Source organism: Coffea arabica, chromosome 2e, assembly GCF_036785885.1.
Source record: "Coffea arabica cultivar ET-39 chromosome 2e, Coffea Arabica ET-39 HiFi, whole genome shotgun sequence".
Taxonomy (NCBI): domain Eukaryota; kingdom Viridiplantae; phylum Streptophyta; class Magnoliopsida; order Gentianales; family Rubiaceae; genus Coffea; species Coffea arabica.
This window is the reverse complement of record NC_092313.1, coordinates 75,575,622-75,601,164: the sequence shown is the minus strand read 5'-3', so window position 1 is coordinate 75,601,164 and position 25,543 is coordinate 75,575,622. Positions and strand designations below refer to the sequence as shown.

General features: G+C 37.0%; 4 protein-coding genes and 1 pseudogene across 9 annotated transcripts; 3 read left to right on the top strand and 2 right to left on the bottom strand.

The window, feature by feature from the left end:
- Positions 1–542: 542 nt before the first annotated feature.
- Positions 543–4,720, top strand: LOC113733228 (sphingoid long-chain bases kinase 2, mitochondrial-like). Of its 4 annotated transcripts, none has more exons than XM_072081199.1 (13): positions 543–668; positions 832–1,020; positions 1,156–1,232; positions 1,735–1,791; positions 1,868–1,927; positions 2,608–2,685; positions 2,829–2,875; positions 2,985–3,025; positions 3,186–3,270; positions 3,349–3,463; positions 3,613–3,735; positions 3,832–3,932; positions 4,344–4,720. In XM_072081199.1, the coding sequence occupies exons 2-13, from the start codon at positions 849–851 to the stop codon at positions 4,471–4,473; spliced, it is 1,086 nt and encodes a 361-aa protein (XP_071937300.1). In that variant the 5' UTR covers positions 543–668; positions 832–848; the 3' UTR covers positions 4,474–4,720. The 4 variants fall into 4 exon arrangements, with proteins under 4 accessions (XP_071937300.1, XP_071937302.1, XP_071937301.1 ...); XM_072081201.1 differs by having other exon boundaries at positions 620–668; positions 1,738–1,791; XM_072081200.1 differs by lacking the exon at positions 543–668 and having other exon boundaries at positions 704–1,020; positions 1,738–1,791.
- A 2,168-nt stretch (positions 4,721–6,888) lies between these two features.
- LOC113728112 (uncharacterized) lies at positions 6,889–8,964 on the top strand. 3 transcript variants are annotated; one of them, XM_027252617.2, is made up of 5 exons: positions 6,889–7,321; positions 7,920–8,074; positions 8,173–8,239; positions 8,390–8,441; positions 8,518–8,964. In XM_027252617.2, the coding sequence occupies exons 1-5, from the start codon at positions 6,949–6,951 to the stop codon at positions 8,645–8,647; spliced, it is 777 nt and encodes a 258-aa protein (XP_027108418.2). In that variant the 5' UTR covers positions 6,889–6,948; the 3' UTR covers positions 8,648–8,964. The 3 variants fall into 3 exon arrangements, with proteins under 3 accessions (XP_027108418.2, XP_027108420.2, XP_027108422.2); XM_027252619.2 differs by having other exon boundaries at positions 8,340–8,441; XM_027252621.2 differs by having other exon boundaries at positions 8,173–8,249.
- Positions 8,965–10,335: 1,371 nt separating this feature from the next.
- LOC113733226 (uncharacterized) lies at positions 10,336–13,538 on the bottom strand. Its single transcript, XM_072081503.1, has 3 exons — positions 12,435–13,538; positions 10,792–11,334; positions 10,336–10,666 (listed from the first exon to the last, which is right to left on the bottom strand). Exons 1-3 carry the CDS (start codon positions 13,332–13,334, stop codon positions 10,553–10,555), a joined length of 1,557 nt encoding a protein of 518 aa, XP_071937604.1. The 5' UTR covers positions 13,335–13,538; the 3' UTR covers positions 10,336–10,552.
- A 1,545-nt stretch (positions 13,539–15,083) lies between these two features.
- On the top strand, positions 15,084–17,654 carry LOC113728109 (putative UDP-rhamnose:rhamnosyltransferase 1; annotated as a pseudogene).
- A 684-nt stretch (positions 17,655–18,338) lies between these two features.
- On the bottom strand, positions 18,339–23,988 carry LOC113733224 (mechanosensitive ion channel protein 1, mitochondrial-like). The gene is made up of 7 exons (XM_027259468.2): positions 23,772–23,988; positions 22,675–23,524; positions 22,295–22,566; positions 20,929–21,029; positions 19,729–19,836; positions 18,867–19,085; positions 18,339–18,734 (listed from the first exon to the last, which is right to left on the bottom strand). Exons 2-7 carry the CDS (start codon positions 23,418–23,420, stop codon positions 18,624–18,626), a joined length of 1,557 nt encoding a protein of 518 aa, XP_027115269.1. The 5' UTR covers positions 23,421–23,524; positions 23,772–23,988; the 3' UTR covers positions 18,339–18,623.
- Between the last annotated feature and the right edge of the window lie 1,555 nt (positions 23,989–25,543).

The following is a 25,543-nucleotide window of genomic DNA, read 5'->3' as shown; positions in this document are numbered from 1 at the left end:
ATGGTTAATCGCATCCTTTGCTACAAATTTCCATGTCGATAAGTCAGTAGTAGGTCATGAAACCTAATCCAGGGGGGCCAAATGCAAATTTCCACTTCAGAGTTGGCGATTAATGCCTAACTTGTTTTTATCATAATAATAATTCCAGGGGTCATCAGTGACACCCATATAATGAAGTTGTGAAGGAGGCTATAAATTTGGAAAACAAGGAATGCAGCAGTTGACAATCATATAAAATTTCAAAGGAAAGTCACAAAGTTGGTGAAAATTACTACTACATGCTAGTATAATTCTTAACAACCAAGTTCAGTAGTACATCTTGCGACCAACCCAATGATGAGAACAATATTGTTACTATTAATATTCAGTGGATTGACAAGGGTTTAAAATTCAAACGGCTGCCTTGGCACTTCACCGGAAAAATTAGCCGCCACCCACCTCCACCTCCACCACCACCACCTCCTCCTCTCCTACTAGATAGCAAGGATAAAATTTACAACATCTTTGTTTCAAGGATACATAAAATCCTAAATTGGCGGGTAATCCCAAAACTAATCCTTGTCTTGGATGAAACAACTAAGATCCTACTATGTGAAGCTAAGCTGTAAAAACAACTAGTAGTAACAGAAGGAGTCAAACTAAGAAAAGTCCCTCCTCCTTTGGCTTTGGTTTGGTTCTCTCACTTCCCATTCCTAATTCAGATTTATTGTTCTTCAAGTCTTGTTGGATTAGACTTAAATTCATCCTGCCCTATTAATTAATTACCAGAGCATATAAACATTTCGTAACGTTTAGTAAATGCTAAAGCGTGGTGGCATCTTCCTGTATCAGAGTATTAATTACGAGAGATGTTAGCATTTCAAAGCATAGCTACCCTGGCAATGGCAAAGCCGGCCTCCCTTATCAGAGCAGAGCAACCCTTGGCCACCGATCTCACCGCAGCTGATCGCAGTACTATTTCTCTCTCTGGCAGCGCCTCCTCTCGCCTCCTTGACGTGGTCTTCGTCGTCAATCCTCGAGGTCCCTCTCTCTCTCTCTCTCTTCGTCCCACCCTCCCTTCCCCCACCCACCCCTCCTCCCCCGCCGGGGGGGGGGAGTGGTATTTCTGTTAAAAATTTGATTTTTTTAGTTAAATTCGAATTTCGAAATGAGCAGGCTCTAATGGACGAACGGGTGAGCAATGGAAAAAGTTGCTACCTTACATCAGGTCTCGCCTCGGTTCCGATTGCAATGTGAGTGTTTCTTTTTCGAATATTTGGATTTTTTTTAAATTTTGAATTGCTGTATAGCGGCAGCATTTTAAAGTTGAATTCATACAAGTGCAATTAAGCTGTTGCTTGCTCATAAAATGTTGCAAAAGTAGACAAGTGATGCATAGTTGCAGTCAAATTGAGTTCGGGGATGGTTTAAATTTGACTTTTCATTGATTTTTCTTGAAATTTGGGAAAAGTAATCATTTGGAAGGAAAGAAGATCATTGATATACTTTCCCTGCATTTGATGTCAATTGCGATTGCTTGGCAGCTGGTTGTTAAAGTAATCTGGATTCGGTTGACAAGATTAATGGGTGCATTCAACATAATGTTGTGGGAAATGTTAGGCTTGTTTGTAGAGCATGTATTTGAAGCTAAATGTCAACCACGGCTTCATTAAATGTTTCTGTGCTGTGGCTTATAGATATTCTTGAATATGTTCTATGGCTCTACTATTTAAATAGAAATATTTGTTTCTCTAGCAGATATGTGAGTCTTTGACTTCGGGACCTTGTCATGCTATTGACATAACAAGGGAGGTAAGCTTCTTGATTCTTAATGCTCTAAGTCTGACACCAAACAGAATGTCTTCTATAACGTTATCTGTATTTCCAGGCTATTCGTGAGGGTGCCCAGGCTGTGGTTGCTGTTGGTGGTGATGGAACTCTGCATGAGGTGTGTCTCTATCCACTTCTTATAGGACTCTGGACCTATTATTATCTGCATGTGAATATGTTGAAAACTTTGGTAACTTGCCAAAGGAATCAACCTCCTTTAAACCTTCAAGACCCATGTCCCCTTTTATTGTAAAGGAGAAAATGCAGAAGAGCTTTGAGCATGTGCTAGATTTTGACCGCTTAAACCATGAGCACCTAATTGTCCAGAATGCTAAAGATTCATAATAAAATTGTAGTCTTAGAAGTTGATTGCCATTTTTGAAAAAGGTCACTAACTATAATTAATAAAACAGGTGTCCTGGATGCAGCATATACATTAGAACAACAAAGTTTTTATCGTTTTTTTTTCTTTCATTTATCAACACTATCTAAATGAGTGACCTTGTTTCTGTTTTTTACCTGAAAAAAGAAAATTGTTGTGTACCGTGTCCTGAAGATTTGTTTCAGTTAACTACTGTAATTTTTATGAGTCAAGTGATTCCTTGTGAGCTCTAGTATATAGCCCATTTCATGGTGTACGCAAGCAGTCGCTTACTACAATTTACATTTACTTGTTTTTTAAGACGTAATATTCTATTTGTTCTTTACTTTAATGTATCACCTTGCAGAAGACAGGGATACCTGCCCACAAAAATCTTATTATCAGTGTAGAAATTGTTGAAATCTCATGATGTGCAGGTTGTGAATGGTTTCTTCTGGGGTGGAGAGCCTGTAGCTAGCCATGATCCAAAGTCAAGTCATAAAACTGCTCTAGGTGTAAGTTATACATCAACATGCTTCAGAGTCAAATTTCAACATTTTGTGGTCTTTTAACCATGAATTTTCCAGTTCATATACTTGTATTGAATGTAACTTGTCTGCTCTAGATTTGTGAGATTAACTATTATCATTCTCTACAGCTTATTCCTTTAGGGACTGGATCTGATTTTGCCAGAACATATGGCTGGTCAGTTGGTGCTTCTTCCTAGCATATTGATTGGGTTTTACCGTATGCAGTTCTTTTTGAGATCCTTCAAACTAACCTGCTGCTGTACATTATTTTGCTGTTTGAACAGGAAAAATGATCCTCATGATGCCATTGAACGAATTGCCAAAGGTAAAACTTGCTAGAGAAAATATTTCTTTGATGTTCTAATTTTCATCTGGGCTGCCAGTATTCTGCTCTTCTCACTTTCTTTAGTGCCCGCCATTTAGCATCATTTAACTTCTCCAATTTCAATCTTCGCTCTTTCTCATATGACAAGTGTGTTCTTCAGGGCTCAGATCTCGGATTGATGTCGGAGTTATTAGTGGAGAAAGTGGGGATCCTCATTACTTTATAAATGAGGCTGATATTCATTTGTAAGGATGACTAATCATATGAACTGTTTAATATGAAAATCTCAGTGGTGATTCATTGATGCCCTGAATAATTTGCAGAAGTGCAAAGGCAGGTTATTATGCATCAAGATACAAGAAGTTTGGAAACTTGTGTTATGTTATTGGTGCTTTGCAAGCTTTCTTTAGGCACCAGAATAGGGATTTAAGGATCAAGGTTGGTATACTGTTGTATTTCCTTGCACAAGGAATCTGTTTATATGCCTTTCTTACTGTCAAATATCCATTGTACAATTCTTTCATTATTTTAGGTGTTTCCTTTTAAGAGTCTCCGTCTGTTTGTACTCGTTCAATTTGTTGATCTAGGTTGATGGAGGCGAATGGGAAGTATGTTCCCAGGTAACAGCCCTTTGTGTTGGAAATGCAAAATACTTTGGTGGTGGAATGAAGATTGCTCCAAATGCAGACCCATCCTCTGGGAATTTTGAGGTGTAGTGAACAAGTGATTTCATTTTTTGTTGGTACTTGATAACATATGAATTTACTATTGACAGCATAGAATTCCACTTTGACTTTCATCTGTAGGTGGTCATCCTTCAGGACTTCAGATGGCATGACTTCATTCTCAATCTGCATAAGCTGTATAACGGGACACACTTATCAGTGAAAAATGTATTTTCACGAAGGTTTGAATCTGCTCTTTGAAGAAAGTTGCTAATTGCTTTCGATGCTTGTGTAGGTATTCATTACATTTATGTAGTTTTTCTTAGTTACATACATGGCTGACAATAATTGGCAAGCTTGGAATATCAAACATGAAAATGGTCTGAGACAATCCTGTATAGCTGTATGGTCCACCTACTATCTAAACGGCTAGAAATGAGAAAGACACGATTAACCTTTTCCATTCTTTTGATAGCCAGTAGTTTGTTAAGCATAAGCTTCCAGTTCAGCAACCAACCAAGTGAATGTTTGTGTTTGAAATGCAATTGTTCTGGGCTATATCTGCTTTCCAACACATTGGCTGTTTGAACGTCAGTATATCTTGCTAGTGCTATAAGTGAGCAATATACTTATAGAATTGCTCTCTCGTGCAGTGTACAATCAATTGAAGTTGAGGAGATCATTCCAAGTGACAGCATTTATGTTCAGTCTGATGGGGAATATTTGGGGTTCCTTCCCAGGAAGTTTTGCATATTACCTGGTGCCATTGAAATGATATGCTAGTATGAAACTGAAGAGGAATTGTCATGCAGAGGCTTTTAATGTAAATATAGAATGATGCATTGACTCACTTTTGTGCAGGGAGTTTAACACTGACTAAGCGTACACACTACGGGCTTCTGCCTTGGGAGAGTAGATTGAAATTACGCTGTTTACTTCTAGGATTCAAGAAACAAGTAATCTTTATGCTGATGTAAATGGAGTGGTCGAATTGAATTGAAATGAAATGGACGGAACTTGTGAAAGGAAATTCTTTTGGTGTTTGCTAGTATTTTCCATCTTGATGTGATAGGCACTTGGAAACTTCAGAGGTCAGCTGTTAGGCCTGGGAGGGTTTGTAAAGATTTGTAAGGGGCTAATTATATCCTCGATTTCCAGCAGTATTATCAATTATTCACGTGCAGCATCAATCTGTATCCATATCCTGAAGTAATCTGCAATGTAACTATATTGCTAATGCTACAAAAACTACAAGTGGACTATTCGGCAAATGAACACTATAGTCGTTCACTGGGGCATTAGTTTTGGCGTTTGCCTCCATTCTTCCCATATATATGGGCATGCATCTGTTGAGAGCTTTTATTTACTCTGTAAAATCGCACTTTGTCAAATAATTGATGACATTTGTGTGCTATATAATACATAGTCAGAGCAGATATATCAGCTAACAGAAATAACTCTTAAAACTCAAATTTCAATGAACCATGAAGAAGACATGCTGCCAATCTGTTCCAAAACCTAAGTATGTGGTATTTAGTAATATCTTAATTGCATTCTTCTGTTTACCTTCAAATTCTACGCTTTTTAAGGCACATGTCAATAACTGCATTTTTAAGTTTGGGTTGCGAGGTGCCTTGCATTTTTGGGTTGATAGTATTTTCAAAGTTTACTGGGATTCTATGGGTTGATTCCTTGTTTATTGAGCACTTAAATTTACCCAGTTAAAAGACGCTCCAATTGTTTCCATCAAGAATCATTTTTTGGATGTCCTTTTCCATAAAGAATCTTTTAGGAACACATGAGCAAGAAACATGACCTTGCTTGGATTCCCTAGGGAGACTAGAGCATTTCTGCTCATTATATTCTCCAGTTCTCCTCTACCCTTTGCTCAGTTCTTGTTGTACGTGTCCTTTGGTTACAGAGCCCTTGAATTTGTGAAATTTCTAGATGGTCTACATCTTTTGAATTACTGGCAGCGACGGCACAATTCTCTTATGAACAGGAAAACAAAAATTCTAGTGGTCGATGATTACATTAATAGAGGAAAAAATTTAGGGATAATTTCAGATGCATTTCAAATCAATATAGATTAGGAATAATTTCATCCCCTACGATTAGCATTTCAGTAACAATATAGACCCAATATGTTAAATTTGTTCTAAAAAATCCCAAAATACTCTTTTGTTACTTCGAAAGGGGAAAAACTCACTAATAAATTTCTTATATATTGCAACTATTGTAAACAACATAACCACCATTGTAATGAACTCAACAAACCACATCAACTTAATCCCCATATTCTCATCATTTTGACAACCTACTAATATCCCTCCAAAACTTCCCATGCAAATCAACTGTGACAATTAAAGTTTGCATTCAACCTAATTTTTAGTCACTTTTTTTTTTTGGCCTAAACTCAGTGTTTGAATTGATCAATGTTGCTATCCAAACTCAATCTAAATGGTTGCAACCTTGTTGATGCTAAAATAATCTAACCCAACAAAAATACCAACACGGAGCAACCAAAAGCAACACAGGAGACCATATCCCATGTCTTTAGGCAAATCTGATTGCAATTTTTATATCCCAAAATTTTTTTTTACACAATTGGCATAATAACGTAACATTCCTCAATCCATGTTCCCTTTTTAGCTATCACTTTTATTTTCTTGTCACCACCATCCTTTTCACCTTCATTTAGTTTGACAACAAATCTGATTGAGCAACTTATCATTTATCAATTTCAATTCAATAACATTTACAAAAAAAGGAAAACAAAAAAGGGAAAAAGGATCTATTTCCATAATAATGGGGATTCGAGATGTATTAGATGGTTATGTAGATGGCAATTACGGAAAAATAGTGGAGTATGAGGTGTAGGAGAATGAAGGTAGGAGAGAGAGTTGAAGAGAGAATAAGAGTTTATTTTGTGTGATAACTGTTGCTTTATAATGAAAGACTAGTTGTACTGGTAAGAGTATTTTTTTTTTTTGTAAGAATTATTTATAAGTGAAAGATATTATAGTCATTTTACTATATGAAGGGAGGTTAGTGTAATTATTCAAACCTGAAGGGAGGTGATTGCAATTGTTAGAAACCTCAGGGGAGGTTTCTATAATTATCCCAAAAAATTATGGCTGGCATTCATTTCAAGGCAAAGATATTTAAAGCCAAAGGCAACCCATGGGCATAGGTCCAATTCTCAGCCGCGTATCATCGGACAAGAATTTTTCCCAGGAAACCTTCTCCCGAAACCACATGGCAACTGTCTTCTCTACTGCTTCCATCTCTTCCAAGCTCTACACTCATCATCACCATGTTAGTTTCCCCGATGCATACAGGTCCTTTGATTGCCAAAAGACGTACAAATTGCAATGTAATTTGAAGAACACAAGCAACACTTCATCCTCTTCCTCTAGTCAAGAATCCGAACCTGAAAATTTGCTGCTGAAGATGGCATGGTACGGCTCTGAACTCCTAGGCATTGCTGCTTCTTTTGTACGTCCTCCAAAAAATGTTGAAGCCCCGCAAGGAACATCAGAGCTAGCTCTTGATAGGTCCGGAATAACTGATCGCAACTCAATTGTGGAAGCTATTAAAGATGATTTTCAGAGATCCTACTTTGTTACAGGTTCAATTCTGAATCCAACTTGTCAAGTACCAGTGTGTTTATTTACTTATTTATCTATTTCACATTCTTCAAATCACGCCACTCAGCGCTGGTATTTTCAGTTTGATTCCCGATTACGTGCTTCAACCGTTTCAAAGACTTGTTTGTATTCATGAAATTAGAGTTTGAATTTTGTTCAGTTGGTAAATAAAAGTTATACTAGACACTAGAGACATTAGTTGAGCAAATTAATCATTAAGATGGTACCTGACATGTATGTTTTCTGTGGATTTGGCCATCAAGATTTTGTTTTGAGCTGAAAGATCCCCTCAAAAGCTCTAATCTTTGTAAGTTTTCTCGAAAATCCTCATTTTCACATTGACATGAATACAACGGACCATTTTCTAATAGAACAATAACTTGGGGATGAAGAAGTTAGCCAAAGTGAATACTAGGTATTTGCTTAAATGAAGGGATGGCATTATGTGATCCCACTCTTGCTCATAATTGGTAAAGAACCACGTTAATTTCTCAAGGAAGGGAATTGTAGCATGCTCAATCAATAAATACACATAAAAGCTCAATTTCATAACTGCTTGTTCTTCGTGTTTGTGCTCAGGAAACCTGACACTTGATGCGTATGAAGAAGACTGTGAATTTGCAGATCCAGCAGGTTCTTTCAAAGGCTTGCGACGGTTCAAAAGGAATTGTACGAATTTTGGTTCCCTTCTTGCGCAGTCGAACATGAAACTTATGAAGTGGGAGGACTTTGAGGTCAGCTAAGCATCTGAAGAAGTTAAATGGGCGAGTGTGCACAAGTTATCTACGCTGGAGGGTTACAAACTGTTCATATGGAATTCTTTTGGGTGCAGGAAAAAGGCATCGGACACTGGCGTTTCAGCTGCATTATGTCATTTCCATGGAAGCCAATTCTTTCAGGTATCTTAAGGTGCTTATGTGACACTGCAAATATGACTTATTTTCTGCAAGTTTATTCAAGCTGAAAGTTCTAGTAACAAGGACATCGTTATACGCTTAGGAGCACATTTGCAGTTGGTTTTACATGTTTTTACGCTGGTTGTGTTGCAGCAACTGGTTACACGGAATATTATTTCAGCAAGGAATCTGGAAAAGTATGCCGGTATGTATTACTTCTGGGCACAGTTTCTTGATATTTAGCTTGATCATCTGCTAACCTATCTGGTGGTAACTTGCAGGCATGTCGAGCACTGGAATGTTCCAAAAATGGCTTTACTGAAGCAAATTCTGAGGCCTAGCAGAGGGTTTGGCAGAAAAACGAAGGTAGTTAAGATAATGTTGGGTGTAGGTAATGAACAAAATCAATAGAATAGTTCGAGAAATGTATTATAATGGCAACCAAAATGAACAGACTTCGGGTTCTAGAAAAGCATAATTTGAAAACTTTACCTCATCAAAGAGCCAGGGGAAGCGAGTTTGGTTGGTCAACGCTCCAAGAAATGTATATAGTTCTCGAAGACTTGGTCTGCTTAACGGACACCATGAAGACTTGATTACTGATTAGGCTATAAATGATCAGATTTATCATCAATATGGGCTGGTTTGGATGGCACAAAAGTTGTTATAAGAACAAATCCTATTTTTAATTCTGCTTATTTATCATCAATATAGGCTGGTTTGTATTCCGGGCTTGGACCACATGCTCACATTTACCAGTTGATCATCTAACAAACTTTAATTGGTGCTGAGAAGCTCAGTTTCTGCTTCTCGAAGGGGAAAAACTCTTCCTGCTGTGTGTTATACCAATTAGATTTTAGGATAAATTACCTTTTATCCTCTTGTAGTTTGGTGTTTTATCATACAATTCTCTTATGGTTTAAAAACCTACATATGACTCTCTCATGGTTTGAATTAACGTGTTATCGTTAGTTTTTCCGTTACAACTAACGATCAATAGTAAAAAGTCAAAATCAAACTAATAAATCGATAAATTTACCCCTTTGTTACTTCTTTTTTTCCTCCAAACATAAAAAAAGAAGAAATTGAAATAAAAATAGATAAATAGGAAAAGATTAATCTTTCTTACACTGACAGTGTGCATACTGTCTGTTCTGGATGGATGACAATTTTGCAAATTTTGAATTTAAAATTCAATTTTTGCACATGTGTCATAAATTCAACAGTAATAGTGTATATAAGATTTATTCAATACGAAATAGAAAATACCATTAAAGATTTGGTTTAAAAACTTATAGTGATATTTGTAGTAAAAAAGATTTGGTATTTATTGTTTCTTTTTTATTTGTTTTATATTTCCCTTTCATATTTTTTGTTTCTTATTTATTTTTTTATTTCCCTTCCATCTCTTTTGTATTCAGAGAAAATTAAGATTTTGTAGGTCAATGTATAAGTTTTCAAAATCATCTCTTCTTTTCCCAAAAAAAAAAAGAGAGAAAGAAAAGGACAAAAAAAAAAGAAAAAAATGCAGTGAAATGGTGAATTTGTCAATTTATTAGTTTGACTTTAATTTTTTACTATTAATCGTTAGTTTTAACGAATAAATTGATGGTGACACTTTAACTCAAATCATGAGGGAACTATATGTAAGTTTTTTTAATCATAAGGAGTTGTGTAGTAAAGTATCTAACTAACTACATAGAAATAAAAGGTAATTTACCCTAGATTTTAATCCACACTAGAGCGACATCGGAGATAAACTTTGATTGATTGGACGGTTAGGAGAGTATCTAACTTAGGACCCTGTGGAGTTTGGAAAATCCCAAGTCGGGATTCATTGCAAACAGAAACTTATTCACTTCAGGGGCCTCCTAATGTGTAGAAAGAACTGAATTAAAAAACATAATAGCAACATATTTTTCCCCAAATTGATATGCTTTAATGGCCAAAAAAAAAGGTTTACTCACCCACCTAAATACCGAAACTGGATCTGGAAGTTGATTTCAACTTTTGCAAACATGAAAAGCATACCAATCTAGCAGAAATACATATTTGGGCCTTGTGTTGACTAGGAAAAGAACTATGTAAACTTGGACAAATTTTGGAGAAGGATTTATCATATACAACCCAAAACTTACAAAAATTCATTTTTCATCCCTTTTTTTTTTTTTTTTTTTTTTTTTTTTTTTTTTTACACTTGGGAAGGATCTTGTCTCGAGCCATTAATGTGAAACATTATGCACTTGCATGCCGACGTATCGAGTGTTGGGATCACCACCACAGCAAGTGAAAATAATAGTAATAAAGTTGTTTAGTTCATATCCTGCTATACATTTCAATGATTTCGTCTTCTACACATTCACCAACATCAATTATCATGGTATCTTTCTTTTCTGAAGCCAAAAGTCTGCAGCAATTTCTTCTAGGAGACTGCTCAAAAATGGAAAAAAAAAAAAAAAAAACTAATGAGAACTTGATAGGTTAACACCAGCGTAGAGTTGTGATTTAGCATGCATTATAATAAAACTAAAACCAAGGGAATAATGCATACATACCTTATCCCAAAGGAACGGATTAGGCTTCTGATAAACTTCCACCTTACGAATTTGTGAAGGATTAGCCATCTTCCATTCACACTGATGACCTGATTTTTTGTAGTAGACATATTGGCTAACAGTTTGATTGGTCAAAGGATTGTAATGAGCCGCAGACAATGTATACACCGCGGGTCTCTGGCAAGAATTTTTGTTGAGAGATCGAGTGTTGAAGGTGAATCCAGTTTCATCGGCCCTTTTGTACCAGTTGACAAAGCTTCTTGCTGGCAATTCCATCTCCCTCGGGGTGACGACACCCCGGATAATCTGGACAGCATAACCCCATGAGACCGAAATAGTCCAGTTTCTAGCATTGTCATAGCATATTGATTGCTGCGCTAGCGCTGCAGAGTCCAGTTCCATCGGCACCTTCAATCTCTGCAGCGCTTCAACTTGGTTTACATTTGGGAAGATGGGCAGAATCAAGTCTAGATGGTGGAGAGAGACTAGGGGTGCAATTGGATGTGCTGCCAAGATGCCAAACACATTGCCAAACAAGTCGAACTGTTGCACAAAATGTATAGAGAGAGAGTTTTAAGTTAACCACAAAGAAGTACGTAAGAACGAACAGCAGTTGGTTGACCGCATCTACGGTCTAATCTTCTAGCTTGGTCTTTCAAAATCATAGAAAATCTGACGTTTTTTTTTAATCTAATTTTGGGTTGCCAGCAAAAGGCAAACAGGATCAGGGGTTGTTCACCTGAATTTCAATTAAAGCTCCTATTTCATCATATGCATTAACTATAATATCTAATCAGCCCCGGCCCCTTTAGATAATCTAAATATAGTACTCAATATCCAACAGACAATATTATTGGAGCAAGTTCACTTAATCATACCGATGCATGATATGTGTATCTGAAATTTTGTGTTTAGTGTTTAGGCGCACCCAAGCCACCCACCTGGTTGGTTCATAGCAGAAATGATGACGAACTTGACCTGACCTGTATATCTACAAATTTCAAGATTTTTGCAAGTGTTTTTTTGACATTTCTTGACACCCTTAATTGCGTGCTGGTTTTTTCACCTATACATTATGATGAATTCTTGTGTTACACTTGCCCTACCAATTCATAACTTGTATACGGTACTTATCCTAGCTACCAATTCGTCCATGGATCGATCCCTCTACAATTTCAAAATCTTACCAACTTTCAATTTTAAATTAAGGAGATTAATTTCAACCATAAATCGTTTCCATCCATTGTGTTTGAAAATTGCACGGAAACTCAAATCCCTTATCTTATGATCCTGCGTTTTCTTGAAATTCTAAATTAACTGTAATGTATTAATTAACCTTAACTCATTAATTCATCTAACTCAGCAATAAATCGGACTTCACCTAAATTAATATGGTTGCTAAGAGACAATAACGATGAAATAAATGCCATACTAGGATAAACGTAAAAAGTCGAGAACAAAATTGATCTGTAACAACCATTCTGGACTAGGCTAGCTAGTCCGACGAAGATTGAAAAAAAAAAAAAAACAATGGTTGTAGCCACAAAATTAATCTAATGGAAACAAAGCACAAAAGAAAAAAAATGTACAACTAATCAAACAGGCAGAAAAACTTCTTGAAAGTTGAAGGGGAAAAAAAAAACCTGGTGAAATCCAAGCTCCTTGGTCAGGGGGACTCCAAGTTCAGCCAAACAAGCATGGACTCTATCATCTGAACCGTACAATTCCGGGTACCTTTGTATGCAATTGTCCTGAATTTTTTCCAGAGCTTTGGCCAGGGGATAGCTTATGGCAAAACCTCCACCACCATAAGCCATGTTGTACGAAAATCTAATGTTCTGCAAATGGCTCTCTGAATTGCTACCAATATAATAGAACTGATTATGATCATACTTGGATAAAACTCTAACAAGATTATCAGCAACAAAGAATGTATCGTCATCCCCCATCACAATCCACCTAACATCCTCCAATCCCAGCCTTAATGTTTCAGATACAATCCGGGTTAAACGTAATGCTGATCGATCACCTTCCGTATTCTTGTACCTGAATTTGGTGGTGTCGCTCGACAATTTTAAGGTTGGAAGAGAATTGTCATCCTCAGTACCTGTACTTACGGTCTTGTCGAGCCAAACAAACCCTCTCGTCTCCCCCGGCCTCCACCATAATTTTACGTAGTTCTTTCGTTGACTCCATAGATGGGATGAAGCTGCAATGCCGAAAACAATGTGATGGAGCTGCGTTTTTCCAGGGTTTTCTGACTCTTGTACTCCTCTGATGTTCGACTTGTTTTGACTAGAGTAAGATTGTGTCTGCAGAGACGATGACGATGATGATGATGATGAAGATTTTTCTAGATCATGGATGTGAAGAGGGGTCTCGATGTATATGGCCAAGGGGCACAATAACTTTATGTAGTAAATAACGCAGGTGATGAAGGAAACGAGAATCACGGACGCCATGAGTTTTGTCAGCCAACCAAGAATGGAACTTTGGTTCTTCATGGAGTGTAACAAAATCCTAGCAGATTCTACATCTTTCATGGTTTTGGGATTTTCAGGATCTTCGTTATGTACAGAACTATAGAAATAAAATCTAAGGGATCATGACAAATTCTTCTAATGAACAAATTCAGATGTTGATTGTTTGATATGATGAAATCCAAGGAATAGTAGTATATCCAAACCTTCCTTCTTCAGTGGTGGAATGCGAGGAGAAAGAAGAGGAGGAGATGTTGCTCTTGAAAGGTTTCTTTAGTCAAGGAGTCTCACTCATTTGGGTTGGGTGTTCTAGCATTTATAGGTCTCTCGGACGGATCAAAAAATTTCAAATTCTGTTCCACAGCCACAGCCACAGGCCCCCCCCCCCCCCCCCCCCCCCCTCTTTTTTTTTTTTTTTTTGGAGGAAACAGGACATATATATATATATATATATATATATATATATATATATATATATTATTTTAGTATGTTATTAGCAGTAGTACTCTTGAATGGGTTTTTAATTGAACCTATGTATTAGCACCAAATATGGGTTAGTGGTTCAAAGCCCAATGGCAACGTTTAATAGGTTCACGAATAGAGAGGTTACCAGAATCCATTAGTTGTACTTAATTCGATTCTGGGAGGCAACTGTACAGCTTGCGTTTGGATTAATTGAACCTTTGCATATCACAAGTATTTAGTACCTTTTTAATATTTTCTATTCTTTTTGGGTCAAGAAAGGAAATGCAAATATCTTTGATAGATTGTGTACTAGAAATTGAATAAAAAAAGTACGCATTTATTGAGGTTGAGAATCTATATATATATATATATATATAATGAATATATATATAAGGTGGAAATTAATAAATTGATTGAAAGATTTATATATATATATATATAAAAGAAGCAGCTTGATTCAAACTCTTCCTTTGAATTTCGTCCGCCACTTTTGGGATAAAATGTAATTTGAGATGAGATTTTGACGCTTTTCTAGCATATGGTACAAGTGCTAGATGATGGTTTTTTAAGAAATTTTAAAATTTTTATTTATCTTGGTTTTCTTCTTCTCTGATTCCACCCACTTTTGGATGGAAAGTAGACTGACCAAAATTAATTAAACTTTATCATTCCCTTTCCCTGCTCAAAAACCAGTCTAAATATTAAAATTCTTTTCCCTCCATTTCCTTTGCTTTCCTTTCCTTCCTTCGCCCTCAAAACAAAAAAAATGCCCAAGAGTTTGATTCGAATTCAAACTTAAATAATAGCAAGGAACTCGAGCAATAATAAGAATTGGATTAAAATATTGAATCGAGTTCAAATTTACAAAAATTTGACTTGTTAAAACTTGATAACAATTGACTATTTTTTTTGTTAACCATTTATGAAGATCACATATGCATTATTAACAATATAGTTATATATATATAAAAAAAAAAAAGAGCTCAAACCGATCAAATACAATATCAAATCAAAATCAAACACAAATTTTAAGGTGTTGAAAGGATTCGAGCTCAAATTCAAGTTGGAGGTAGAAATTCAAAATTGAGCACCAACAAATTAGAACATCGATTTGTTTTGATTGGCTTCAAGTTAAAGTCTATTTCAAGAAGTTAAAAAGAACAAAAATCTGAACGCAATGCACCTTTTGCCGTGCCATATTCATGTCTAACTTTTCATTTTGCATTTTGCACTAGAATAGCTGTATCAACGGGACTTGATAGCCGAGTCGGAGTAACACAGCATCTGCACATACCTGGCAACTCCAAGAATTGCGGAGAAGATAGAAAAAAGTTCCCTCCGCAGACAATGAGCAGAGATCATATTCATGTAGTGTTGCTGCCTTGGTCAGCATTTGGGCATCTTATGCCTTTTTTCAAGCTTTCTATAGCCTTAGCCAAAGCTGGAGTTCATTCTTCACTCATTTCGACCCCAAAAAACATTCAAAGGCTCCGCAAACTTCCTCCTGATGTTACAGGCCTCATAGACCTGGTGGCATTTCCCCTGCCAGCCGTTGACAGGAGTTTGTTGCCTGAAGATGCCGAACCCACAGTAGACGTATATTTTGAGAAAATTCAGTATCTAAAACTAGCATATGATCTCCTCAAAAACCCATTCAGGCAATTCGTTGCACATCAATGACCTGACTGGATCATCTCAGATTTGATCTCCCCCTGGGTGGATGCATGGTTCGCCATCACGGGTCGCGGTCGCGGTCGAGGCATCGGTTGTTCCACATCCGTCGCGACATATCGGTTGAATATTGGGTGATACGCACATTATAACTCATAAAAGTTTCAAAAAATTTTGAAAAAATTACTAAAATTAGAAAATACTAAAAAAGATATGCCGCATACATGAATCCGCAACTTGCCCCTACTTCCGCGCAAGCAGCTCAATTATTGTACTTGCATTCCCAGAGCTATTTAGTACTTTTGCTCCCGCTGTTAAAACCTACACTTCTCTAATTATTGGATGATACACTTGACTTTTCTTCTCTACTGGTTGCAGGTTTTAAATAATCACCTGTACATATAATACATCTATCTGCTGCTGAATGTACAAGCATCACTACAGAAACTTTGTGCTGTTCAAATCCATTAACAAATAGAAGCGCAAGCCATCAAATCCCAAATGATCATCCATTTTCTTAGCAGGTAAATGTGCTGTTTATCCATAGACCAATTAAGAACGGCATGAGAAAGGATTAGGAAATTTCTGACTCTGCTCAATGTAGAGCTACCTATTGTTTTAAGTAACAGAACCGTGACAGAGAGATGAAATGCAACCACACAAAAAAACAGAAGGAAAAGGATGACCTTGTGATTTGGTTCGACTCTCAATCTCATCTCCTTTTCCTGTTTCTCCTTGTAAGGTTTGCAATTGGCCCTTGAACCAAAAAAGAAATGCAACCATAGTAGCAGCATCCAATTGAACCAACTACAGCCCACTAATTAGGTGGTGTCTTATTTCCTCATCCTAGTACGAAATGACTAATACCTTACTGTTCTGAAGAAAGAAAAAAGAATCAGTTACTAGTAAAGAATGTGGACCAATTGAAGGAAAGAAAGTAGCCCCATACAGCCACAGACAGCTCACTTGTACACCATGTAAACTGTAGGTGTCCTTGTCATGCTCCAAAGGCAGTGCACATTGTCCAATTGTCCAGCCAAGACATTGAAAGTGAGATTGAAAAAAGAAAAAAGGAAAGAAAAATCCCATGACCCCATTTCCACTCTGGAATATGCTTTGCTTGCCTGACTTCTCCTACGCCAACCAGGGCATACAATACATAAATTGAGAAAGACACGGGGGGGTTGCAGTGAATTGGCTTGAACCAAATTCGCTGGCCAAAGGCTCCACCACCCCATAATAAACCGATATTTGGAGTCTGGGAGTCTTATTTCTGTACATTTCGTACCCTCCCATATAGTTGCTCTGTCTCAGTGGGGCACTGATGCATACCTATGATCACGGCGCTTGCTCTGAAGACGCAGTCAATTCATGTCTTCACCGACGAGTGTTGGAACAAAGTCTTCCAATGGCTTGACGAGCAAAGTCACAAATCAGTGGTTTTTGTTGGATTTGGGAGCGAGTGCAAGCTGAGCAATGATCAAATCCATGAGATAGCATATGGGCTGGAACTCTCGGGGCTATCTTTCGTCTGGGCACTGCAAAAACCGAGCTGGGCGGGGAATGAAACTGATGTTCTGCTTCGGGTTACAGCTCCAGGCTTTCTAGAAAAGGGGTTGTGCACATTGGGTGGGCACCTCAGAGGGAGATTTTAGCGCACCCTTCAATTGGAGGCAGTTTGTTTCACGCCGAGTGGGGTTCCGTGATTGAGAGCTTGCAATATGGGCACTGTCTTGTGGTGTTGCCATTGATCCTTGATCAAGGCCTGAATGCAAGGTTGGTGGTTGAGCAGGACCTGGCCGTCGAAGTGGAGAGAGGTGAGGATGGATCTTTTAGCAAAAATGATGTAGCTGAGTCGTTGACACGAGCTATGGTACCAAATGATGGTGGAGGTGGAGGGGAAGCAGCTGCCCTCAGATCTCGTGCTGCTGAAGCTGCTGCTTTGTTTGGAGATCAAAAGCTTAATGACTACTACATTGAACGATTTGTGGAGTGCTTGAAGAATAATGGGATTCAAAAGTAGATGCCAGTTTGCAACTGCTGGAGAAGATAAGAACATGCTGGATTATGTATCGACCTTAGAATCAATTAGTCGTATCCTTAATTTTGAACCATTGGGCTCTAGTCGAGTGGCTAAGAGCTCTCTGTGCATTAAATCAAGGGTTTAAACCCCCTAGTGCATTATAGGTAATCTTTGTGCTTCATTTCTTAAAAAATAGTAATGCACTTGTTTAGTTTAAAGATTCACTCTTGAACTCCCTACAAGTTTAGGTGGATTCCCCCTCTCCTATAGTCAGTTGACATCCTCTTGTGTCACTACTTGGTGTCAAATTCAGTGTCAGTCCCATTTATCACACGAAGATAAAGAAAATTTAAATAAATAGCACATAACAATTTAAATAATAAAATACTTGACATAAATATAAAAATAGGCACTGAATTGTCACTGATAAGTGGTACTAAGGATCCATGTGCTCCCATATTAATAATGCACAAGAGGAGTTTAAATATAGAAGTTGACACTGAGTTGCCAATGCCATAGTATAGTAGTGTAGATTCCCCCTTCTCCCATAGTATAGAAGCAGTCTAGATTGTTAATGTTAGACCCAAAAAAAAAAAAAAAAAAAGGTAAAGCTATTCACTTTGAGATCATGCCACCAAGATTTTGGGAACATCTTTGAATGTCCTTAAAGTATTAAGAGTTTTCAATTACATCCTTGTAAAAATTAGAGTTTCCTACCCCAAGTTTTTAAAGAAAAATCTAAAGATATCCCTTCACGCGTACATCGATCATAGTCTTGTCCCCCAACTCTCAATCTGTGATTCCGCCAGTGCATTTTTGTAACTTCCATGCCCTTTAAGCGTCATCAATTGGTTGATATTGACTATGCTCCAGAACAATTTCTTTAAAAAAAAAAAAAAAAAAAAAACTTAAGCACCAATCAACGATTTACAAACTTCAGTACAAAAATTGCATGCTGGGAAGGAGCATCTGCAATAGTTTGTATCAACGAAAAACGTGTTGATAATGTAAATTTTCTTCTCAAGCAGAAATGGCACCATAGCGCCGTTGTTCCTAAAAGCACAGATTTTTATCGTACCCTACCCTTCGGAATCCAGTGTAAACAAACTTCTATACAATGAGTCGAACATGCAGCAAACTAAAACTGTAATGGCCTAAAATCAGTGGTAAGGTTTCTTTTTACAGCTAATTTGCTAGTAGCTAGTATCTTCCGCGTAATTACCAAGTGAAGCGCCATGTTGCTTGATTATCTTAACTGACTGAAGAAGAACTTCCTGCTGAGCCGCAAAGAAGTGTTCTTTACCCTACATTTGGAATAGCAATAACGGTTTTTATCAAATCAACAGTGAATAAAAGCATCGCATGAATCCGATTAACAAAGCTACATGAACTGAGATGTAAAGCTCTAAGATAAGACAATATGAAAGCGAGCATACCATCGCTTTTAGATTGCACCCAATAGTAAGTTCTGCAAATGATCTTTCTACCCTAGACAAGAAACAATATGGTGCTTCCTTTTCCAAGAACACATTCGAATTGGATCTGAGCATAATCTTTATATCTTCCGAAATCTTTGGAATCACATCAAAGTCACCAATTTGGACAGGGATTTTCGTTGTGACTTGCCATTGAGCACGCGATTTATTTACAATCACCTACTTAAAGCAACCATTAGTGAAGAAAATTCGCATGAAGTTGAACTTGAACTTGAACAAGACTAAATGAAACACAATAAAGAAAGTCATTTCTCATGCAATGCCAAGGTAAAATTAATTGAAGCTAACCTAAAAAAAAATATTAATTGAGGCTTGAATGAAGGAGGGATCATTGGCCAGCTAAGCATTTCATCACACACAGGCAATGAGAAACCACTCCAGAAACTGAGTTGAAGAGACTCTAGTTTCAGAGGTAATCCTGATTTAGAATAGTAGTAAAGAAAATACAGCCAGTTACAAAGAGAATGCAGTGCAACCTTTTAGGCAGCTAGGCAATTTCCCATGAGACAGTTACAGGAGCCCAATTAGGTGATGAGACTTGAAAAATGCAAGTTGAAATTTTTGAGAATCAAGAATTCAAAACGTTGACTGCCAGAAACACTTCAACAAAATCTACAGCATCCTAGCAGTAGCAGCAAAATTATGCGTAATTGTGTCCACAAAGAATTCTCCAACCAACACTTTCAAGTGAAAAAAAGCCTCAAAAACTCACAAGCATATAGTTGCAGAGCAACGATGAAAACCCAGAAAAGAAAAAGACCAAAATGCAGGTTTTGAAAATTCTAAAACAAATAAGACCCACCTGACTGGCAAAAAGAGAATTTGGGACTATCACAGGAAATTTTTCTGAAGTCAGCAATGATGTAGTTGTTAGACCCATATCTATCACCTGACCTTCCACGGAACCTGCCTGCAACAGTGGTAGCAGAAGGAAAATTATGCACAAGCTTCTAAAATACGATCAAAAGCCAACTTCTATCACAACGTTGACAAAACCAGTCAATCAAAATATAATTTTCAAGTTGTGCAGAGGAATGGAAAACCACTCCGCGACAGCAGGATCACCAGGGCAAAGAAGGAGGAACAAATAAGAAGGTAAAGATCTACTTGGATTTTGAGCAAAAAAGAAGCCCAAAGAAATTCTTAATGTGGTGTTTGTTATTGACTGAGATTTTAAACACAATCAAGGGTTGTCAACTATGTCATCTATTGTTTATGCCTATTGTTTATGCAGTAACAATGGCATAAAAATTACATGACCTTGAGCAAACATTCCTATGATTTGTAGCAAAAGAACTAAATTATGTCCGTGCACATTGATCTCAAACTGGGTTAAGATTAATTCTACATGATTTTCCAGAAGAGATTACCACTTTTACAGCAAAGGTTAAGGCTAGACACGCCATCCCATGACTTGAAAATGCCTAAGCACTCTGCTGGGACTGATGTTTCCACTTCTCTTCTTTAGTCAGGAACGTTGCACATAGAAGAAAGTATACCTATATCATATTTTCTCAAACATAATATTGTGACCCCAGATCTTAAAACAAAAAAAAAAACAAAGGAAAAGAAATTTTCCGACATCTTTGAGAGTCAGTTAACCACATATACCATAAGCACATAACAAATACTCCATCCCGTACTTTATTAAAAGAAACAAACTAGTTAAAATTGTTAATAGTGCTGAAACAGTAAAGACATGAGCCTGTCCAACAACTGCAAGAGGATCTTTATTCATTTCTATCCAAGCATAGGATACCATTCTCCAACAGACAATATCTAGAAGTGAAAATGAAACCAATCAAATTTAAGCTGGGTGTCTTAACTTGTTGGAGAGAGACGAAGAATTATCAACAGATGGCTAGATGAAACAATAGTTGGCTAAATGGATAGATAAGTACATAGGTTAAAAGCAACTAAACAGACAAATTAAAACACATCATACACATACAAGGAGAAAAAATCAGAACATGAGTACGAATAAACAATAGATTGGACATACTTTTATCGTATCTCCTATTGAAAAGGGTCGCGAGATCTGTACAGATAGCCCACTGAGGACATTCCCAAGGATGTCTCTACCAGCAAAAGCAGTAGCCACTCCTGCATGGCAAGTCAAAGCATGATGATATCAATTTTCAATGCTTCTTAAACCTAACCATAACTCTTGTTTAAAAATACAGAATGCAAGCATTTCTTCCCCTCCAATTGGGAAAAAAAAAACAATTAACCTCTAATAAGAATTTTCAAAATCAGGACAGCTGAATAAAAATAGTCACAAGTCTTAGTGCTGTTTTTTTGCAATAACCAATGCAAGCTCTTTGCCTTTCATTCTGCTTTTACTTTGATAAAAAAAATAATGACCATTTAATCCAACCATTGCATAACTTAGTGGACTACAAACTGTAGCTTCTACTACATTCGTAAACAGTTGTATAATAATCCCTATCAGACCTTCCCCTGATACCAAGTTCTTTCTTAGTGACTACAACCTGTAGCTTCCACTACATTCATAAGCAGTTGTACAATAATCCCTATCAGACCTTCCCCTGATACCAAGTTCTTGACCTTGAAATATCTTCTAGAAGGCCGGATGTATGATGCTAAGAGGTCCAACAGAAATTACAGTTGCTCAAATATTAAAAAAGATGGTTTTCAATAAAATACCAATAAGGGGACAGGTCGGTCCAATGACAGAAGCAGGAGGCTTAATCCAAGAACAACGCATTCAGAGCTGTTGTAGCTCGATAACTGAAAATAAGAAGTTTTTTCATGAAGTAATCCTAATTAGAACTAGAAAGTTAAAAACTAAGGCACAAATGGAATGGAAAAATGGACACCAAAGTCAAATGTCTACATTGTCTATAGTATATTCTTGGAGAGGTCAGGTGAAAAGGTGCTCTTATGTAAGAGAACTTTCTATTTTCAAGAAGTAGCCAACAAATGATATAGGAACACTAACAAACACTTGGCAGCTTCAACATCCCTTAAAAGCCAAAAGCTACAAAGGAATATCAGAAATCTAACCAACATAAAAAGGATGCATAGAATACTTCCTTGAAGATAACATGACTTGAATAAAATCGGAAAGTGAGCTCCCAAAAAAAAAAAAATCTACCTACATAAACCTTTATTGTTCAGCAAATTCTCAAACAAATTCCTGAATAGAGATATCAGAAGTAATTCCAAATAAACATGGACAAGATCAAACTATTTGGCTGGAATGACCATAGAATGCAAGTAAATGTAAGTCCTTATCAACGCTTAGAAAATCTGCATTTCCAGAAATTGACACTGAAGTGTCTACACTGACAAAAATCTGTTCACTACAGAAAAAACAGCAAAAACATTAGCTGTGCAAAACTCACCTCCTATGCCTCCTACAGTTAGAATAGACTGTACAGCCACTCCACATGCCTCAGATAAACCCATCAATCCAAGGACAAATAAACCAACAGAAGAGATTTTATCCAAGGTTAACAAATTGTCTCTGTCAACTCCACTCTTAGTAGCCAAAGCTCGAGTAATGACATTAGTCTTCCATCGATTCAGGAACCAGATAAATGAAAGAATAATTGCACCCCTCCAAGCTGGTGCAATGTATTGTGCTGCGATAGTTGTTGGTGCCACCATGACAGCACTGCATGCACAAATTAAACAAAAAAAAAATTACAGTAAAAAAAATTGTTAGGACCTCAATTACAAAAAACAGAGGTATGAAAGAGATACAACTACTTGGATATCTTACATCTGAGAAACTGCCATGAAGGTTACAAGATATCGAACTGGTTTCTCCAAAGCACCCCAAATACTGTTCTCATAAGGAACGGGCCCCCACAATGAGCTTCCAGATAACAAAGCCGCTGGACCTTGTGTTGAGTACTTATGAAATCTCCTCAAAACACTTGGCAAAACCATCCAAGCTAATAATGTCCCCATCAAAGTACCACCAACAGGAACAACCACATCCCTCAGATACGGATGTGTATCTAGCAATTGCTGAACATGAGGAGTGACTTCACTTGACGCCTCTCTAGCCTTTTCTCCTGTATATGTCACAGCATCTACGGTAGAGTTCCATATCTCTTTAACTTTCTCCGTCCAATCACTTGCACTAGAACCACCATCACCTGAAGCAGCAGCTGGAACTTGCGGGCTACCATCTTGGCTATTGGTACTAGACGAATATGACCGATAATTCAACATAGGACCAACTCCACCAAAAGGGGCACTACTTCTTATAGCCAAATTCGAGAAGCTGGACCCAGAGGGACTAGTATACTTTCCCCTACTATAACCATTACCAACAGCAGAGTCCAAACCCGTGATTCCCAATCCACTGCAAATAGGATTCAACTTAAGCCCCGATTCTCTGCAATATCTACTGTAATAATTTCGGGTTCCAAAAGCAGATGTGCGTCTGACGTCAAATGAGTCCACGAATTTTGCAGAATAACAAAGTGATCTTAAACGTGAAAATCTAACAGCAGCCATCGCAATGTAGCACTTCAATATTAAGAAAACTTATATGTAAAAGCCCAATTAGTCAGAGATCAAAATCCCCTACATTAGAAATCCAACATATCCATCCGGTCATCCTGCAAGAAACAATAACAAGTAAAACCAAAAAAAAAAAAAAAGACAAAAGAATTTCATTTTCAACGCTTGTGAATTGCGCAGTAAATAGATGGGAATTAATGAAGTACTCATATTTTATAATCGTATTCTGTCGTAAGAAAGAAGCAATCAAACACGAAGCATTATAAGGGGAACGGAGAAGTAGAAATAGGCAGCATTTTAAGGAAGTTGGGAAATTATTTCATAAGCAGCAGAAGGAGAACTTACCAGCTAGAGCTGAATTCAGTAGTAGCTATACTAGTTTAGGAACAGCATCAATTTGGGATTTTTCCAGATGGAACATTTTACATAATAATATGAATTGGGCAGTGGGAGAGGAGAAGGATTTTTTTTAGGGGAGGGTTTTGCTTGACCGGCAAGACAAGGGGCCCTCAGGTGGGCCGGCATCCGCAATGGAGTATAATAAAGTGTAATTGGCATAATTCTCACTGAAGATAAAAGTATGATAGCTTGGAGTTGCCAAAAACTCTCAAAAATTTTTGTTTCCAAACTTTTTGTCGCGTATCCTTGAAAATTCCTATTACCAAACTCTAACTTGTATATCTGAGTATTTTACCTAGACCTGTCAACGGGTCGAACCCGGGTCGGAATTCATTATTCCGGACCCGGACCCGTTACTACTATGCTGGTTCCATATCCAACCCGTTTATCCGACGGGTCTTCTACTCTAGTTTCGGATCCGGATCCGACGGGTCTACCCGAAAAAATAGCTGAAACCTGTTTTACAACAAAATTAAAAAAAGTATTACTTTTTTTTATTAAGAAAGGTCAATTTAATTTTGTCCAACAAGTATTATTTCAATGTTGTCACTTGGTTAAAGTCTTAGCTAGGCTATATTGCATATGTTAATTAACATCTTCTAGATATAATGTTTAGCATTGATAAATACTTTTTGTTAGATTCAAATTCATGCTTTTGCAACAGGTGTTGTATATGCCAAAGGTTCTGCATGTCCGTGGATAATATTTAGTTGTTTGGGCCTTTGGGGTATAGAAGTAAATTTGGGGTATAAATTTGGGATATATTATTGGTATATATATATATATATATCTATTTTATATTCGGATACGGGTCAAATACGGGCCGGAATGATATATTCCGTATTCGACCCGTTTTTTTGTTTGACAAAACGGATTCGGATTCGGGTTCGGGTAACGGCATTATATCCCTACCCGGACCCATAAAAAATTGACGGATCCGGGTCGAATCTGGGTCTAGACCCGGACCGTTGATAGGCCTAATTTTACCAAACCCTATAAGATAACTCTATAGACTTTAATTCTTATTAACAGATCCTCTTATTCATGGGTTCGGATTACCCATCGCGTATCCTCTATCTACTAAGTTGAATAGTTCAAAAATGAAAAATTAATTTTTATTGAATTAAATCAAGACATACGTCATGTTAAATTAACACATTACACTGAGTTTTAAACTTGGATAAAGCCATAGAACTTGCATGAGAAAAATCCAATATTCAATGAATAGTTAAATCAACATTCTTCTGTTTTTAATCATAATTGTCTTCATTTGTGTTGGATTAGAGTTACATGTTATTGGGTTATAAAATTAATAAATGTGTTATTGGACGATAAAAGTGAATCCTCATATATATGACATCAGGTATCAAGTATAGGGTTTGTTTGGATTGTGTTTTATTTCCCCAATTTTATCTGCTTACATCATCATTACAATTTCCAATACACCTTTTTATCTTTCCAATTACCTTTTTATCTCACACACATCACATCACAAAAAGTACTACAGTAAAAATATTCCAAATAAAACAGGTGCGCGTCAATAATTTCTTATCAATACCAAACTGGACAATATTAATGTTATTGGACCGGATATTCGTGGATATCGAGTTTTATTCTACCTATTGTCATTCAAATAGTTGAACCAACAAACTGTACAAAATATGCGTTTTATTTTTTCTGGGGATATGCAAGTAAATTTCTTTTTGTTATTTTTTCCT